This window comes from Eschrichtius robustus, chromosome 12, assembly GCF_028021215.1.
Source record: "Eschrichtius robustus isolate mEscRob2 chromosome 12, mEscRob2.pri, whole genome shotgun sequence".
NCBI classification, from domain to species: Eukaryota; Metazoa; Chordata; class Mammalia; order Artiodactyla; family Eschrichtiidae; genus Eschrichtius; species Eschrichtius robustus.
The window spans coordinates 61783546-61804066 of record NC_090835.1 but is presented as its reverse complement, the minus strand read 5'-3'; the positions used below and the strand labels follow the sequence as shown (position 1 = coordinate 61804066).

Here is a 20521-nt window from a genome sequence, read left to right as displayed (position 1 = left end):
ATTTTGCTTATCTTACTGTGTTTGGGGTCTCCTTTTCACTGGCTGCAGGTTCGTAGTTCCCATTATTTTTGGTATCTGTCCCCAGTGGCTAAGGTTGGTTCAGTGGGTTGTGTAGGCTTCCTGGTAGAGGGAACTAGTGCCTGTGTTCTGGTGGCTGAGGCTGGATCTTGTCTTTCTGGTGGGCATGTCCACGTCTGGTGGTGTATTTTGGGGTGTCTGTGGCCTTATTATGATTTTAGGCAGCCTCTCTGCTAATGGATGGGGCTGTGTTCCTGTCTTGCTAGTTGTTTGGCATAGGGTGTCCAGCACTGTAGCTTGCTGGTCGTTGAGTGAAGCTGGGTCTTGATGTTGAGATGGAGATCTCTGAGAGATTTTCGCCGTTTGGTATTACGTGGAGCTGGGAGGTCTCTTGTGGACCAGTGTCCTGAAGTTGGCTCTCCCACTTCAGAGGCACGGCCCTGATGCCTGGCTGGAGCACCAAAAGCCTTTCATCCACATGGCTCAGAATAAATGGGAGAAAAAAATAGAAAGAAAGAAAGAAAGAGGATAAAATAAAATAAAATAAAGCTATTATAATAAAAAATAAGAAAAAAAATTATTAAGAGTAAACGTATTCAGAAAAAAATTTTTTTAATTTTAAAAAATAGATTTAGTTTTTATAATAAAAAATAAGAAAAAAATTATTAAGAAAATAATTTATTAAGAAAAAACATTTTCAATTTTTTAAAATAAAAAATATGAAAAAACTTATTAAATTTTTTTTTAATTTCTAAAAAATAGAAAATAAGGAAAAAATTATTAAGACAACATTTATTAGGAAAAAAAATTTTTTAAGAAAAAAAAAAAAAAAAACGGACGAACCTAACCCTTGGACTAATGGTGAAAGCAAAGCTATACAGACAAAATCTCACCCAGAAGCATACACATATACACTCACAAAAAAAGGAAAAGGGGAAAAATTAATATATCCTGCTCCCAAAGTCCACCGCTTGAATTTGGGGTGATTCGTTGTCTATTCAGGTATTCAAGAGATGCAGGCACATCAAGTTGTTTGTGGAGCTTTAATCCGCTGCTTCTGAGGCTGCTGGGAGAGATTTCCCTTTCTCTTCTTTGTTCGTACAGCTCCCGGGGTTCAGCTTTGGATTTGGACCTGCCTCTGCATGTAGGTTGCCTGAGGGCATCTGTTCCCTGCCCAGACAGGACAGGGTTAAAGGAGCAGCTGCTTCGGGGACTCTGGCTCACTCAGGCCTGAGGGAGGGAGGGGCACGGATGCTGGACGAGCCTGCGGCGGCAGAGGCCGGCGTGATGTTACAGCAGCCTGAGGCGCGCTGTGCGTTCTCCCGGGGAAGTTGTCCCTGGATCACGGGACACTGGCAGTAGCGAGCTGCACCGGCTCCCGGGAGGGGCGGTGTGGAGAGTGACCTGTGCTCGCACACAGGCTTCTTGGTGGCGGCAGCAGCAGCCTTAGCGTCTCATGCCCATCTCTGTGGTCCACACTGATAACCGCAGATCGCGCCCACCTCTGGGGTCCACGGTGATAGCCACGGCTCGCGCCCGTCTCTGGAGTTCGTTTAGGCGGCGCTCTGAATCCCCTCGCCCTGCAAGCCGCGAAACAAAGAGGCAAGAAAAAGTCTCTTGCCTCTTCGGCAGCTGCAGACTTTTTCCCGGACTCCCTCCCGGCTAGCACCAAATCCCGAGCCTCAGCTCCCAGCCCCCGCCCGCCCTGGCGGCTGAGCAGACAAGCCTCTCGGGCTGGTGAGTGCTGGTCAGCACCGATCCTCTGTGCGGGAATCTCTCCGCTTTGCCCTCTGCACCCCTGTGGCTGCGCTCTCCTCCGTGGCTCTGAAGCTTCCCCCCTCCGCCACCCGCAGTCTCCGCCCACGAACGGGCTTCCTAGTGTGTGGAAACCTTTCCTGCTTCACAGCTCCCTCCCACTGGTGCAGGTCCTGTCCCTATTCTTTTGTCTCTGTTATTTCTTTTTTCTTTTGCCCTACCCAAGTACGTGGGGATTTTCTTGCCTTTTGGGAGGTCTGACGTCTTCTGCCAGCGTTCAGTGGGTGTTCTGTAGGAGCAGTTCCACGTGTAGATGTATTTCTACTGTATCTCTGGGAAGGAAGGTGATCTCTGCGTCTTACTCTTCCGCCATCTTGCCGACACTCCTCCAGTTGACTTACATTTGAAGCATCCCCCCTTGCTGGCTTTACCTCCAGGCAGATGGTTAAACTTCCTTGGCCCACTTGGGTTATCCTAAGGTTTCAAGGCATGGCTGACATCTGTGGCCATGAGTTTAGCTTGGGCCCTGGCCTGCTTGTTTTCATGTCAGGTTCTCTCTTTCTCCTCAGCTAGATCTCGATTATTAAATACCCCAAAGGCCACCTCTAGAAGTTGGGGCATTTGGGTTTGTGAGCCTAATTGTAACTTTTGGAGTTTCCACCTAATATCAGGGGTAGACTGGCTGATAAAATGTTTTCCCAGCAGGGATTAACCCTGGGGAGTGGATGGTTCAATGTTAGTACATTTTCAAAAAGCCTGCACAAGCCATCCCTGAAAGAGGGCTGGATTTTCTTTTTCTTCTTGGGTCACTCTTTTACCCTTTGGCTTTTTGATACACTTTCTCATCCCTTCTAATACACATTGGATCATGTGCTTCCTACCTTCTGTTCCATCCCAGGAATTATAATTACAACAAGGTTCCTGATTTGGGACTGCATCTCCACCCTTAACAAAATGTTGAGATTGGCAAGCTGGCTACCATGCCCCTGGGCTGCTGCCCCAAATCTGTTTTTCCTCAGGGTTACAGCAAGTAGACAGGACTATTTGGACATCCTTCCAAGTTAAATCAAAGGCCTGAGTTAAGGCCTGAAACCCTTCAGCAAACATACTACAGTCTTCAGACAATTGGCCCAGTCTCTTTTGCTTTGGGCTAAATCAGTTAAAGAGAAGGGCACATGTACTCTAATTATCCCTTCACCATTTGCCACTTCCCTAAGAGGGCCTATTTTCCCTGATCCTGGGTGATAGGAAGTTCCACTATGAGTTACCCTGGAGAGACCTGTGTCTCCCTCCTAGGGTAATGGAGGGTATAAAGGGACATAGGGAGGTGGAGTTTGGGATTGGTCAGAGGGATCTGAAGAAGTAGGTGCCTCCAGGGAAGTAGGTGGCTCTGGAGAATCAGGTTGCTCTGGAGAAGCAGGGGAAACTTGATTTGCCCCCTCCCTGAAAATTGGGGAAGATTAGAAGGAGATCATGTAAAATGTTCAGAGTGTTTTCTGATTACCCTGGCTTTTGATTACAGGAGCCTCATAGAGTGGGGTTTTGGTAAAGGACTGTGAAGGCTTGGACATAGGGAACCTCAGTCCATTTTCCCATCTTGTGAGAGTAAAGATCCAATTTCAAGATGGTATTGTAATTTAGAGACCCATTTTCAGGCCATTTTTCTCTATCCCCCAACTTATATAAAGACCAGGCAGTGTTAGTAGAGTTAAAATTTTTCCCTTTTCAACCCTTCTATTTTTTAAAATTTCCAATTTTTAAGAATATATTCCAGAGGCGTTTCTTCTGGCTTAGAAGAAGATCCTCCTATGTTGAGTAACCTGCAACCAAGAGCACTCCTAGAAATGAAGTCTGTCATCCCAGAGACATTTACTAGGAGGCTTTTGTCAGAAGGGGATTAGAGTGTCCTCCGAATTCTCATCTTACCTAATGGGATTTTGAGGGCCCTCTATTCTCCCATCGCCTAACCAGACATCTCTGGTTGACCCAGTCCCTCACACAAGGGGGCCCAGATAAGGGATGTTTGAACCAGTGCCAGTGCATTGACAGGACTCTCTTTGACGGAGATCTGGTGTCCATAAAGCTTATGTCCTATAACAATTTTTCCTATGTTGGGGTGTATTCCTTGAGATTGAGCATCTGTGAAGCCTAGGATGTGGGCTGCTTGGAAGTGGCCAGCCCAATAGGTAGTCTGTAATGAGGTATGGGCTGCCAAGGCCTAGAGTGAAGGGGGTCCTAGAGGTGCAAAAAGGAACTCCTGGAGGAATTGGAGTTGGGCACAATGGAAAATGCCACAAGGGCCAGGACCTGAGGGCCTAGAGGTAGGTGTATTCCCACAGGGGATTTTTTGTGCATAGAGTAAGGTGAGAGACTAGACAGCAGAAGAACCCAAAACCCTATCTCCTATTTGTTTGGTGGCTGTGATAAAAATTGGGGAGAGCCTCGTGATTCCATCTGACACAAGGAACAGTGAGTTTGGACAATGTTCCCCATGTAATTTAACATACAAAATGAACCCAATTAGTTTAGGATTCTCTTTGGGATTCTCCAAGGGCCCTTTGAAGCACCCCAAAGTTAGTTGGGGGGGGTCAAAAGAACTTTAATTAGAATTTGATATTTGGGATGTCTGTCAAAAATTTCAAAGAGCTTTACAAACACCTGGTCAGACAGAATCATAGGTGGCTGTGAAACAATTATCCCTAGACTAAGGTGAAAAAAAAAGATTTCAAAAATAAATACAGATCACTTAAAGGCACAGAAACTCATACAATCTGTTATCAAAAACAGCATTCCAGGAAAACTTTGTTCTCTTTTAAGAGAGAGAAACCAAATCCAGTCCTGTATCAGCCTACTCATAATAAAATCCATTTACCTAATTAAATTTAATCCAACCTTAGAAAGTCCTGACCACATACAAAATTCTTTTCTCAATGTTCCTCTTCCACAAACCTTCTGCAACTTTCTGTAGCCAGAAAGTTCCTTATTCTTTCCATTCAGAAATAACCAGCTTTGGAACAAACTCACCCTTTTTCCATTAACAAAATATATTTCCATTCCTCATACATTTCTTTCTGAAAACACACATTCTACTTTCCTTAAGCAACCATGAACTGTCATTTACATTAGCATTCTATAAATTGGTAGAGAACATCTCAAGGTGACACCAAACAGCTTTAGTTTCTCTCTCACAAGAAGACAAAAGTAGGTAAATTTAGACCTGTTTAGCAATTAATGTTCCCAATATTTTATCTTATTTGAAATGGCCTGGATATTCAATGAATTCCTATCATTTAACTTAATTTAGTTTTAAGTTACCAAAATTTGGAGAGACTATTTAAATGGACATTTCCAAAACATAATTATTCCTATAGAGTTTACCAAAATGCTCTTATCTCAGTAACATTTACTTAAAAGTTTAATCATATCAGGTTATTTTCCATATTAACAGATTTTATAACTGAAACAATATGCACTTATTGACTTTCAGTAACCATATGTACAATAAAAGTATTATACTTAATGTTGATGACTCTAAAGACAGGTTTGCATTAATTAAACTCACAAGCTTAAGCTATCTCTAATACCAGAGATTAATTAGATATTGCATATTTCCCAGATCACATTAACCCAAAATGTATTCTGGTGAGCCTCCTTTATATTTCTGAGAATGTGTATAAGCACTCCATCTCCTTAAGCCAATTAAATACAGATCATTTACAAGTTAATTTTTCCATAAAGACAGACAGAACCAGACACTTCATAGTTTCCCACTTGAATTTAAAATGGCCCCTTTTTTTCCTTGGTCTGGGAGACTACAGATGAATCAGGTAGTTCCTGAGAGCCCAGGCAGAATAGTTACACTGCAAAGGCAGAAGAGACAGATGCAAGACCCTAGAGCTCAGGCAGAAAGAAAATGCAAGCTCCTTTCTTTTCTTTTTTGTTCTTTAAAATCCCACCAAGTAAGCCAAGACTGGAATCTCAGGGAAAGTGCGCTGCATTTGTATTTCAAGGTTTAAATGCTCCACCATGCCCACAATTTTGGCAGAAACTTCAGGTATAAGGATCCAGGGAGGGGGAAGGGGGGGAGGGACAGAAAAGACTGAAAAAGAGAAAGAGACAGAAGGAAAATACAGGTGAGAATACTGGGATGATAGGACATCCAGCCAGTTCATGATATGAGGTTTAACCCTCTATCACTCTCATAAATCTCCTGTCAGGGAGAGGCTGCTGGACCAGGGTCTGCACGGTGTGAGGCACGCCTCTCCCACCTCTGTCACCTATCAAGGGGAGCCATTGCCGGCCAGAGGGAGCATGGTCTCACAAGCTGAGAGGAGTGAGACTTTAGCTGCCAATGTCCAGTCTCTCAGAAGGAGAGGAGAGAGGTAAGAGAGGACAGGGAGATGAGAAGTGGAGAGATTTCAGGAGAGGGAAAAGACAAGGGGGAGGGGAAAGTGTTGTCTGAATGAGGGTACTGAGGTCCCCAGGGAGCGGGAAGGCAGACTTACCAAGTCCTGTGACACTGAAACAAGAGGTTCAGGTGGTCACTTGTCACCCATGGGGAAGCTGTATTTGGTGGTCCTGGAGGTACCCAGATCCTCTCCCAAGAACGGACAACTGCCCCACATTGGGTGCCATAAATCTGATACCAAACAGGGTTGTTGGCCTTCCCCAATCAATAGAAATTGGTTAGAAGTCAGACAAGAAATTCAGACAAGGCTTTATTGGGGGCCCTCCTGCAGAAGGGGGAAGCAAGAACAAACAACAGGTTCCCTTGCTTGTTCACTTGCTGGGCGGGGCAGTGAGCTTGTTCTTTATATGGGGTGAGGGTAGGGGTGTGTCCAGGGGTTGAGCTGGAGGGATTGCTTAGGTGGTTTGCCCACCCCTTAGGTGGTGTTGTGTGCAGGGGCATGTGCAGTACCCTGCTTTTGCTCCCAACACCCTTTTTTTTCTCCTGGCTCTTCAGAAGTGGCAGTTGAGTATTTTTAGTCTTTTTGTATCTTTTTGTCCATAATTTGCCCCAACTGCACATGCATGCAGTTACTTTTAGTCCCATACAGTTTCTTTGTATTTTGTTGCTTGAGGAGAGGTTTGTCCAGGTGCAAACAAAGGGTCCCAGGTCCCAGCCTGTCTCAAACTGAAAAAAAAGACATGTAAAAAATCTGAGTATTTCATATATGTTTATTCACGAGTGCTTCAGCATCCATGTAGCCAACAGCCACATGTGGCTACTTAAATTTAAATCAATTAAATTAAATTAAAAATTCAGTTCCTCAGTTACCCTAACCACATTTAAGTGCTCAAAAGCCACGTCTGACCAGTGACAGCACAGAGCATGGAAACTTCCATCATCACAGAAAGATCTATCGGACTGCACGGCCCTAGTAAGTATGAAGCCTCCACGTAGGAAATACAATAGGAGCTATAACATTATAAGCCAACACAATATTAAATTTGGAAAGAAATGAATCACCACAGAGAAAATGAATAGTTAATAGAATAATATGGCAATTTGAATTATCTTTTGATGGAAATTTAGGGTTTTATATGGCAAACTGATATTTTTGTCCTCAATAGCTTACATTTGGTAGTTTTAATAATAGAACATGTAAATTTTTTTAATAATGCCGAATGCTGTACACCAACACATTTATAACATTTTTAGACTAAAGTTTTCAAATAAGTCTCATGGAAACTTAAACTATAGCTTGTGTGGTTGCAGTAGAGATGAAGGACCCCTCCCTGCTCATACGGCCTGCCTCCAGGGCTGCTGGTTTCGGAGGAAGCCCTGAGTCACCAGCGCCACGGGAGAGCCTGAGCTATGTGAAAACAAACAAACAAACAAATAAAGCAGGCCCTGACTAGAGTAGGAGAGAATAATTTCAAAAGAAGAATATTAAAAATCAGAACTAAACCTAATTTATCAATGAGACCCCCTTCCTATTCAAACAATGTTAACGCCATTATTAATGACATAGTTAACTGGAATACTTACATTTTCTCCATGAAACTAAGCACTACTGAAATAAAACATTCCAGAAAAATAAAATTAGTAATGCTGTCATGACTCAGTGCAGTACCAAGTTTTAAAAGACAACTCATGTTTTTCACTTGTAAGTCAAAAGGTTAAAGATGAATAAAGGGCATTGTCATATCTTAGTATTTTCTAATCATAGAAATTGCAGAGATCAGAAATGCCTTCTTCTCAGGATAATAAAGGAATTTTTGTTATATATGGTAGCATATAACAGGGAAAAAAAACACTGTAAGAATGAAGATTACTCAACTGGTTTATATGAAATTATTATTTCATTTTGATATGCATTTGCCTGATGCATAATTTATTAGAAAATGATAATTATGTAAAACAAAATGCCAAAATTGTTTTATTCATGAATGTAAATGATGGATTCTTAAACTGACTTCTAACTGAAAAGTGTCACTAAAGATACTTTGGGAAAGAAATATTGAAAAATATTAAATAGATACATCATGCCATCATAGTCTTGCACAAACTATAAAATCCCTGTTTCAGCAACAAAAATAATATTACCAAGAAGTGTGGCAGGAGTCATTATGGGAAGTTGAATTATTGGATTCTTTTTTATTTTGTTTTGTTTTGTTTTGTTTTGTTTTTCTAATTTATCCCTGCCATGCACAGGTTGAATGAGATAGCTATGATGATGTTAACAACTTTTCATGCTTTGGTTTCTTGTAGCCTAAAATAGCAATATAAAACACATATCTGCAACCTCATAGCAGATGAAGCTATAATAGAATACATTCCCCATTTATTAGAGACTTATTTATTGTTTTCCATATAAAACTTTCAGAAAATTAAGTATTGCCACATTGTAAAGCTAGACTATTAGGTGTAGTGTTTCCCCATTCGCTGTGTGGACACATTCAGGCTTAGGATGGTTTTGAACAGATAATGATTTCCCACAGAGAGTGAGCAAGCTGCATCAGTAACAAAAGCTGGGGGGGGGGGGGCGGTTATCCATTGCCACACTGTTCCACACAAGCCAGCAATCCATAATAGGAAGCTATTCTTTTAGTGGAAAAAAGAGATGGGAGATACTATTAAAATCATTCTATTTTATAAGAAACTCATCCATATATATAGCAGAGAATGTATGATAAAAATGTAGGGAGATATTCACATAAAAATAAAACCTTTAAGAAAAGAAACATGAGAAAGTATAAAAATCCATGATCAATCAGATACATGTCATAAACACTGATCATTTACATCCTAAGAGAATATTGACTATTAAGATATTGGCATTTCATGTATAGTTTTTATTTTAATATTTCATGATATGTTTTTTAATTTGAATTATTACCATGAAGTGCTTTTGTAGTAACAAGAAATATATATGAAGTGGACATGCTATGCATTTTATGGTTTAACTCATCCAGAAAGGAACATATGCTTATAAGAATTAACCACACTTCATAAAGAAAGTTAAATGTCAAGTTCTCATATGACCTGTTAATTATATTCAATAACATTAAAGGGCAGCATTTGCAAATTGCTTCTGTGCCTAGAATTTTAGAGTTTGGTGACAAATTTATGATCTTGACCCTCATAATTAAATTACTTAATTCTGGAATATTTTATGGTTCTTGATTGCATGTTCGGCTTTATTTTCTTTTTCTCTCAATTATATTAGAAAATTTCACATTATTTTCTTTTAATACCCACTGAATTCTCAATTTTATTAGAAAATTCCACATTATTTTCGTTTATTTTCTTTTAATACCCGCTGACCTTTTACAGAAATAAAGCCCAAAATGAAAATAAGGACCAAATTCTAAACCTGTCACCAAGACCTATTAAATTGAAAAGTCTTTGAAGAAACTGTGGGCACAAAGCAGAGTCAGGATGACATTTCATATTATTTAAATTTCAAAAAAGATTTTCTTCTGAAAGCCACAATAACTTATTAGCATCACAAGATATTTTTGCTTCTCTTTAGTTGACAAAAACATGTCAGTTTTATAGTTTCTAGTGTTAGCATTAAGTTTAACTATAGTTCAAATACATATTTTTTGTACTTACAAAAATGACAATTTTATATGATCCAACTTAACTTTTAATATAGGTAAATCCAGTACAATAGCAGTTAGCCAAACTCTCAGTAATATAATATTTTGGAAACGTGCATTTTCCAAAATACATGGTAAGAAATGTTCTGAACTATTTTGTGTGATGATTCTCTTAGTTACATGAAATCTTCAAAAACTTTATAAATGCATATTGATTAGAAAAACTCTGTATCTAGAGGAGATTTAATACATATTCTGTTTATTTTTCCATTTTTGGAAGAATTTTTGATTGGTATCTCTGGGGTGGTAATGTATACCCAGGAACAGCCAGAGATTCTTACAGGTTAATGTTCAAAACATACACTGGCATGGGGATTTTACAACAGGCCTTTAGAGAAATATCATCTTTTTATAAATTCAAGATTGATTTTCTTTTTAAGTGGGATCTTCTTGAAGAAAACAGGATTATATTTATTACAGCTTGTGCCTTCATTTCCTAGTGAGATAAAGGCCAATTAAACATGGGAAGGGGGGCTCTCGTAACACTGGCTTCATGTAGAGCATGGTGTAGCCTAAATTTCTCTTCTCAGTAGACACCCTGAACAGTGGTTGTAATTTCAACTGTCATCTTTATGTTGATCACTTCCAGAGCTATATCTCTAGCCCAGACTGCCTACGCTTCAAACTTCTCTATCCAATTGCCTAAAACCATCTCTCCATGACATCAAGGTTATCTGCTGCTATCCTAACTGCCTGCCAGGGGAACACTTAATCCTCTTTGGAAGAAAATATTATCAGGCAAAACCCTTCACAAATTTCCATAGACAATATCAAGAATTCAGTAAATAAAATTATAAGGCATGAGGAAACCAAGAGGAAAAATAAAGACACAAGTGATTCAGACATTGGCGTTATCATCCAGGGGTTTTATAGTAACTATGATTAACCTAGTCAAGAAAGTAGAGGGGAAAAATGTAGCCTAGTCCCAAAAGACTTGGAATTTTTTAAGAGTCAAATGAATGTAACAAAATGCAGATAGATCTATGTATTGTCATTCCACTGCTTGAAATCTTTCCATGGCTTTCTTACCTATAGGATAAAAATAAAATCCTTACTGTGTCATAGGAAGCACTTCAGACCTGATTCCTACCTACTTCTTCAGCCCAACTGCCTACCATTTCTTAGGCATTTGTGTTTTAGTTAGATCCAACTGTTAGTGGTTCACCAAACAGTGTTTCCTTTCATGTTGCCATGCATTCACACTTGGAAATTGGAATGCTCTGACACTACCCACTTGTCCCTCTAGAAAATATATTTATCCACAAATAACCATATCAAATAAGGCCTTCCCTGAGAATTTCCACCTAAAATCCTGACAGATTTACACATTCCTTCCAATGTGATCTCATAGCCCCTATTATATAATCTATTGAAGCACTTTCCACTTCTATTTCAATTTTTTTTTATATACCTGTTGATCTCCTCTAGTAAGCTGAGAACAGTGGTGTGCTAGAGCTGGCTTGTGCTGGCTCGCAAGATCCTTTGTAAAATTTCCAGGAATTTCATGAATTGGTTGTTAAACACAGCCATTATTAAAAATTAAATTTTATAAACTTAAAATTAAAAAAATTATATTAAAGAAAAAGGGTTAATATTTAAAAACTCATTATTATCTAATTGTTTCATTACACTCTGTGCTTAAGGTTATGTCTGTTGCTCTGTATGGCAGAAATAATATATGGTGTGCTACTGTTTACCTCTTCCCAAATTTGTTTTTAAGGATATCATGTTGCTATCTTGAAATCAGCCATAGAAAGAGTATTTACACCACAGATATTGGCAAATGCTAAAAGCCAGGACTTGATTTTTTGTTATAGTGATTATGTAGAAAACAATGGAGAAACTGTTAATAAAGCAGATTTAACTTAAAAGTCTGTTATGTCTGTAGCCTTTATGTTGTGACCAGAACACAAAATTGAGGAAATATTCTTCTAGTGTGTAAAAACCATTGTCCAATTCAGAACAAAGTTGCTCACAAAAATGGCAAATGAGTAAAGTTCTGACATGTGTATTTGAGGTTTCCTTTTCATTTTGCTTGTCAACATAAATGAAAATTTCAAGTGACATTAATGTCAGATTTATACGTGTTCATCAATACAGGGCTGTCTTTGATGAATCAAAGAGTAATCAACTATTTATCTTATCTGTGCTGTGATTTATAGTGGTGTTATTGTAACAACAGAATTATAAAAATTGATAGTGAATTTTTCAAGAAACAGCAAGTCACACTGAAGTTATATGTGTACAGAAGTTACAATAAATTCTATATTTTCTCTTTAAATTGAGTGCTATAAATTTTATTTTTAATGTAAATGAAATATAAATTTTATTTAAATATAAAATAAATGTATTTGTTTTTATTTGTAACTACTGTGCTTTATGTCACTAAAATTTATAATAACATTATACACACACACACACATACATACACGTGCATACAATTTTTTCAAACATCACTGGTTGAGAATGTCTAAAAGACAGGAATTATGTCTTATTCTTCTTTTGTCTCTATTGCTAGGAATAATAGGTAATTCAGTGGCTAATATTTATAAAGTCTGATGAATTACTATTATTTTAAGCTTACTGTTGAGCCAATATTATTTACTTTTGAAAACCCAAAATTTGTGCAGAAATTATAGTTCAGGAAGGGATGTTTAGATCAAAATGACCTCCTTAAATTAAAAAAATTAGTAGGCATATTTGCGCCTAGAAATACATTTTCCAAAGTAGCTTTGAAAAGGGCTGGATTTGTAAAACATGTGTTTATAGTAATATGCATGTATCCTGTATGTTGCTGTGCCCAGTACTCAGATGTATAAAGTGATCTAAAATTCACAGGACAGTGCAGAGAACTTGTCCTCTTCTTTCATTATTTCTCACGCCTTCATGTCAGGTCTACATTTTATATTGTACCTTATGTAAATTGCACAGGACCTGGTGAAGATCTGGAAAATAACCAAGATTGTGTTTCCTAAAGAATCCAATGAGGATCTGCTTTTATTTGGCTCAAATATAGAAAACTAAAGAATTTATAACTTCACAAATATGAAGAAGTTCTAGGTAAAGGGATATTCTTCATGTCCCCAAAAGAAATGAATCTTATCTCCTTGAGCATTTTCTTTTTTGTGAGAGATGCCAAATCATCTGTCTTCAGCTAGAAGGAAATAGAGTTAAAACTTTTAGTTGTAGAGGGAGGTTTTTCCTTTACTGGGACATCAGATGTACCCTTTATTCTTTAGGAAATTCTACTTTGAGACTGTGATAGGATAAGTAACTTCTAAAAGAGTCTTAATTTATTAGTACAAATGTGTTAATAGGCTGGGCAATTTCTTCAAAAGAAACAATGGAGCAAAAGTGGGAAAAATTTTTAGAATTTTTGATCTTTTGTGTTTTGAGATTTTAGTTGAATACCCTTATTTAATTTGAATCTCTTGCAGATACTGACTGGTCATTTTGGAAGCATATCTATTTTAGTGATTTACCTTAGAACATCACCAGCATGATCTATATTTTTACCTGTCCTAAGAAAACTGCATAAATATTTACATCAACTGGTAGTAAACAATAATAGATTAAGTATAAGTATCCACATTTACTTTCTCTTTTACAAAAGTACAAGTATTTATGGACAACTTCACTATATGTTTTAGGAAATTATGGGTTGTCAGGAAAGATTTCTATCTATTCTGTGGATTTTCTGTGTTAATATTTTTGAAAAGTGAAACTGTAAATGAGGAAAGAAAATATAATAGTCTTCTACAGACCAAACGGTAAAGCTATTCTTCATAAATAGAGATAATACTACTCTCTACTCATCATTTGTAATATTCCCCTTTTAGTGGTGATTTATTTGAGTCAATCCATATCTACACTGGATGAGAATAGTCTCCTTTGTACTAATATAACAATTCAATACATATTTACTGAATGAATACTCTATGGAATACACTATGCTAAGCACCACAAGACACCAAAAAGGGACTAACTTGCTTTTCAGGAGCATACATTTAAAAAGAGAAAATTATAGAAAAATAAATATGGTATATGTTTAGACATTCTGGGTAACAGTGAGAAGAAAACAACAGGCTATTAAATTCAGAGGGCAGAGGGTTACCTTATGCTTGGTAGAAGCAGGAAAATCTTCCTGAAATCATGTAATGTAAATGGCCTTTAGAAATCAGTAGTATTTTAACAGCTAGAAATAGGAGAAAGGAAGGGAATTCAGGAGGCTGAAGGTCTCAAAGACCTGCACCTGCCACCCCATGGCTATTCTATCCCTTTGCTATAGAACACAAACACACAGCAAAAAAAAAAAAGGAAGAAGACAAAACAAAACTTGCTTGCCTCCTGTTGGAAGTTAGAGCTCTTGAGTCCTGAGTAGGACGTGGAGATGAATGAAGCTAAATTTTTACAAACTTGGCAGAGGAACAATAGCCTGGGTGTTAGAAAAGAGACACGTGTGGCAAATATCATTAATCCCCCAGTTACAGAGCCAGGTGGACGACCAGGAAAGAGAGCTGGGAACAGGCGCTGCCAGTTGCAGCACTGAGAATTCTAACTGCGATGTTAACTCTTATTCTACCCGAGAGGAGATGAGGCCTTGGGATGAGGATAGGATGCTGATACAAGGAAATCTCCTCTCCACACCCTAATAGTTATTAGAACATATGTGTGGATATTTTATAGAATGGTTGGAAGATGAATTTATAGAATTCTCCCATTAGTAAAATAAAAAATAAGAGATATCACATAGGACATAAAGATAAAATTAATGCACCAATCCAGAAGATCCAACATCTCACTAGTGAGAGTTCTAGAAAGTGAGAAGAAAAATGAAGCACTTCCCAGAAATGGAGAGTATAAGCTTCCAGATGGAGAGAGCTTATTAAGTACCCAGCACAAGGAATAAAAGGAAATGCACACACATGGGCACAGCATTGGGAAATTTCAAAACATCAGAGAAAAAATGTAAAAACATCTAGAAACGGAAAAAATAAAATGAGACAAAACAAAACTAGGTCACATACAAGTAGCAGGAATTCTCAAGACCACAGGTATGTAATGATAGAAAACATTGAATCAAAGCCCTCAAAATTTTGATTGAAAATAATTTTCAGCCTAAACTGTTATACTCAACCAATCAGTCGTGTGAAGCTAGAATTTTAAAATTTGTAAATGTTCAGCACAATATCACATATGTAGTGTTCTTTCAAAACTATTCAGTGGGAATGTAATTATGAGAATAATCAGACAAATTCAGAATGTGGGACAGTCTGCAAAAAGACTGGTACAGACTACACAAAAAGTTAGTGTTATGAAAAGCAATAAAAGGCTGGAAGACTATGCTAGTTTCAAAAAGACTAAACAGATATAATGATTAAATGCAATTCATGAATCTTGATTGGATTCTGATTAAAAAAAAATAGGGGCTTCCCTGGTGGCTCAGTGGTTAAGAATCCGCCTGCCAATGCAGGGGACACGGGCTTGAGCCCTGGTCCAGGAAGATCCCATATGCCACAGAGCAATGAAGCCCTTCACCACAACTACTGAGCCTGTGCTCTAGAGCCCACGAGCCACAACCACTGAAGCCCGTGCACCTAGAGCCCGTGGTCCGCAACAAGAGAAGCCACTGCAGTGAGAAGTATACGCACTGCAACCAAGAGTAGCCCCGACTCACCACAACCAGAGAAAGCCAGCGTGCAGCAACAAAGACCCAACAAGGCCAAAAATAAATAAATTAATTAATTTAAGAAAATAGCTATAAAAGTCCTGTTTTTGACAATAACAGAACTTTAACTATGGACTTCGCAGTAAATGATATTACGAAATTATTGTGAGCTTTTTTGAGGGAGTAATAATATTGTATCTATGTAGGAGCATATCCTTATACTCAGGAGATGCAAGCTGAGCTATTTAGTGATGAAATATATTTCTGGAGCAGACTTACACACGGCTTAGAATATATATACATACACACACACACATATATATATACATACATATATATAGTGAGATAATGTAGGTGGGACAAAATTGGCATATGTAGATGAAGAGTAGATGAATTCATTGTACTATTATTTAACTTTTCCATATAATTTAAATTCTTCACCCATAAAGGTAAAATATAAAAGCTAGGTATGGAGGGAGAGTGTAGCTAAAGAGGAGAGAGAGAGAGAATGTAAATATTTCTCTCCAATATACCTCTTAATAGAGTTTACTGGAAGAGATGTTTCAGGAAGAAATGAGAACAAGCAGAAGATGGAATTTGGTAAAAGGGAATTCCACGCAAACAGTGGTGGGTGGGAGGTTTGAGAAAAACTACTCTGCCTTCGGGCTTAGGAGTTCAGCAGTCTAGACCAGTCTAGACCAACTCCTGTGGGAGTTGGTCTCTGTGAAGCACAAAAGGAAGTGAGAGATTATCTGATGTTTTGGAATATTTGGAAATATTATTGATAGATTAGGATAACTATTGGGACAATAGAAGACAAATAATTCTAATATAGAAAACCAAGAAAATAATAAAGTGAATGAGCAATTACTAACTTTAGGAGAAACAAAAAGATATGAAAATAAAACAGAATTATACTAATCTATTTTGATCATTTATGAATAATAATTATTTATTACTCAGTAACAAGGTAGACATCTACTAGTTAATGAAAAATTATGATGAAACTATATTAGGAAGACAGTTATAGGTAGACATATTGAGAGGAGTCTACAATAGAACTAAATCCTTCACAACATGAATGGCCAGTCAATAGAAAGACCACTAAAATTCACAAATCAAACAACATAAATTTAAACATATTACTTAATAACACAAAAATAAATGCTAAAATACTACTAAAATAATAGATAAAAATGCTAAATGAGAACTGGAATTTGGAGAGGGACAAGACAAGTAGCTGCTGATTTTTGGACATAAACCTTTCAGTACTATTTTAAAATAATCTGTATACAATATTTTCATATACAAAAATTAACTTTAGATTATTTTTTTAAAAAATCAATAGAAACTTAATTAGAACATTCAAAGATCAAATGGAGAAACTGTTCCATACTGCAGAGCAAAAATATGATGAAATGGAAATCATTAATGGAAAAATACAAGAAAATGAGGTTAGACAGAAAATCTCAAAATAGCATTATATAACAGGTAAACCAGATGTGGAAGTAATAAAGAAGTAATATTTTTAAAACTTCCTTAGGTTGATGAAAAATATTTGTCTTCAGATTAAATGGACTCAAAAGTCTTAGTCAAAATTAATGTGGAAACTTTCACATCTGCACTTTTTTCTGTTTAAATTTCTGAACACAATAAGGAGAGAGATTTGCAAGCCTCCAGACTGAAATGGAGTTATAGAATTGGTAGGGTGGGATGGAAGTACATTCCAAGGAAAGTGATACAGCAGCAAAGATCCAGAAGCAGAAAAGCTAAAGATTTTCTCAGAAGGTGAAAGTAATCAAGATGGATGGCTATGATGTAGAATAAAGTTGATGACCACAAAGGGAAATAAAACTAAATCACTCGTAGAGCAATGTATAACTGGAATGTATATTTGCTACCTTGCTTGCACATTCTAGAATCACAAATCTGCTTTAACTTTGTTAGCATGAATTTAGTCAGATAATTAAACCACCACACAACATAATTTTACTCATGAGATTTAAAAGCCATAGAATGCACAACAAAGTAAAAAGTATTTCAGTTCTTTTTCCTTTTCCTTCCTCTCTTCCTTCCTTTTCCCTTTTCTTTCTTTCTTCCTTCTTTTCTTCTTTACTTTTTCCCTTTCTTTTTTTCAAACAATAATTACTACATCTTCTTTACTGAGGAATCCAGATTTTAGTTACAATCTTAATTATGATTATGATTATTATTAAGGAAGAAAAAATCCCAGTAGGGTTGTAACAAATAGATTAGTATCACCATTAGGTTATCATAATTATTCTTATCTACTCATAGTTTTTCAAAAAAATATATTTTGAAATTTTAAAATTGTTTTCATTAGTATTGCTCAAAATTCTAAATAAATCCAGGAGTAGGTATTGCTACTTCAATGATATGCTGAGTTTAATGATTAAATATTAAAATCTGATAGATTTATTCAGTGTTGTATGGAAATTGTTAATCTAGTAAAATATGATGCAGAGTAACCACACATAAAAACTAAATTAAGGTCACCTTATATAAAATCTCATTAATCAAAAACAGATCATAGTTACTTAAATTGATTGCTAATCCATCTTTCTACCATTTTCTGCCTCAGGGTTATGATGATGGCTATGGGGGTGAATACGATGACCAGACATATGAGACTTATGACAATAGCTATGCCACCCAAGCACAAAGGTAAGGTATACGTTGTTTAACACATCCTTCTCAGGATGATTTCTAATTCTGCTATTTTGTTTCTTGTATCTGAATATCAGTTACATTATGTGAAAGTTTCTAGCACTGGGTTTATTCATTGTCCTTCTGAATTATTCAGTTGCTTACTAGACTGTGAGAGGTAAAATATAATAATCTTGCAATTGCTAATAATGAAATAGTAGTGTGTTCTTTTAAGACTAGATGATTATCATAACCAATCAACTCATTGAACAAGCTTGTATTTAATAAAAATACTGTTATTTTTAGAGATTATTTTAGTGAATTCATAATTAAGATAACAATAAAAACAAGGCACTTGTTCAGTGTGGATTTTTTCCCCAGAAACATAATTTTCATTTTTAAAACAAAAGCTAGGGAAATGTTATTGGTGCTATGAAAAGAAAATTCTTAAAACATATGGAATCAAGAATTCCTTTCCTTTCTTAACTGTGATTTAAAAACTTCCAACAAACAAAAGTCCAGGACCAGACAGCTTCACAGGCAAATTCTATCAAACATTTAGAGAACAGTTAACACCTATCCTTCTGAAACTATTCCAAAAAATCTCAGAGGAAGGATCACTCCCAAGCTCATTCTGGAGGCCACCATCACTCTGATACCAAAACCAGGCAAAGATACCACAAAAAAAGAAAATTACAGGCCAATATCACTGATGGACATAGATGCAAAAATCCTCTACAAAATACTAGCAAAGCAAATCCAACAATACATTAAAAGAATCATACACCATGATCAAGTGGGATATATCCCAGGAATGCAAGGAATCTTCAGTATACACAAATCAATCAATGTGATACACCATATTAACAAATTAAGGAATAAAAACCATATGATCCTCTCAATAGATGCAGAAAAAGCTTTTGACAAAATTCAACATCCATTTATGATAATAACTCTCCAGAACGTGGGCATAGAAGGAACCTACCTCAACACAATAAAGGCCATATATGACAAACCTACAGCTAACATCATACTCAATGGTGAAAAGCTGAAAGCATTTCCTCCAAGATCAGGAACAAGACAAGAATGTCCACTCTCACCACTTTTATTCAACATAGTTTTGGAAGTCCTAGCCCTGGCAGTCAGAGAAGAAACGGAAATAAAGGGAATCCAAACTGGAAAAGAAGTAAAACTGTCACTGTTTGCAGATGACATCATCAGATATATAGAAAATCCTAAAGACGCTACCAGTAAACTACTAGAGCTCATCAATGAATTTGGTAATGTTGCAGGATACAAAATTAATACACAGAAATCTGTTGCATTTCTATACACTAAGAATGAAAGATCAGAAAGAGAAATTAAAGAAACAATCCCACTTATCATTGAATCAAAAAGAATAAAATGCCTAGGAATAAACCTACCAAAGGAGGCAAAAGACCTGTACTCAGAAAACTATAAGAGGCTGATGAAAGAAATTGATGATGACACAAACAGATGGAAAGATATACCATGTTCTTGGATTGGAAGAATCAATATTAAAAAAAATCTTAAAATTTGTATGGAGACGCAATAGACCTCAAATAGCCAAAGCAATCTTGAGAAAGAAAAATCGAGCTGGAGGAATCAGGTTGTGTGACTTCAGATTATACTACAAAGCTACAGTCATCAAAAGAGGATAGTACTGCCACAAAAACTGAAACATAGATCAATAGAACAGGATAGAAAGCCCAGAAATAAATCCATGCACCTATGGTCAATTAATCTACAACTAAGGAGGCAAGACTATGGAGAAAATGGAGAAAAGACAGTCTCTTCAGTAAATGGTGCTGGGAAAACTGGACAGCTACATGTAAAAGAATGAAATTAGAACATTCTTTAACACCATACACAAAAATAAACTCAAAATGGATCAAAGACATAAATGTAAGACCAGATACTATAAAACTCTTAGAGGAAAATATAGGCAGAACACTATATGACATAAATCACAGCAATATCTTTTTCCATCTATTTCCTAGAGTAAGGGAAATAAAAACAAGAATAAACAAATGGTACCTAATGAAACTTAAAAGCTTTTACACAGCAAAAGAAACCGTTAACAAAATGAAACAACAACCCACAGAATGGGAGAAAATATTTGCAAATGAAGTGAGCAACAAGGGATTAAGCTCCAAAATTTACAAACAGCTCATGCAGCTCAATATCAAAAAAACAAACAACCCAATTAAAAAATGGGCAGAAGACCTAAATAGACATTTCTCCAAAGAAGACATGCAAATGGCCAACAGGCAAATGAAAAGA

The 20521-nt window shown here is 36.8% G+C and overlaps 1 protein-coding gene across 1 annotated transcript in view; it reads left to right on the top strand.

The window, feature by feature from the left end:
* KHDRBS2 (KH RNA binding domain containing, signal transduction associated 2) overlaps positions 1 to 20521 on the top strand; it is a 731890-nt gene that overhangs the window by 644913 nt on the left and 66456 nt on the right. The window contains exon 7 of the mRNA XM_068558149.1: positions 18153 to 18235. Coding sequence (XP_068414250.1) covers positions 18153 to 18235 — 83 coding nt within the window. The remainder of the gene's footprint in view (positions 1 to 18152; positions 18236 to 20521) is intronic.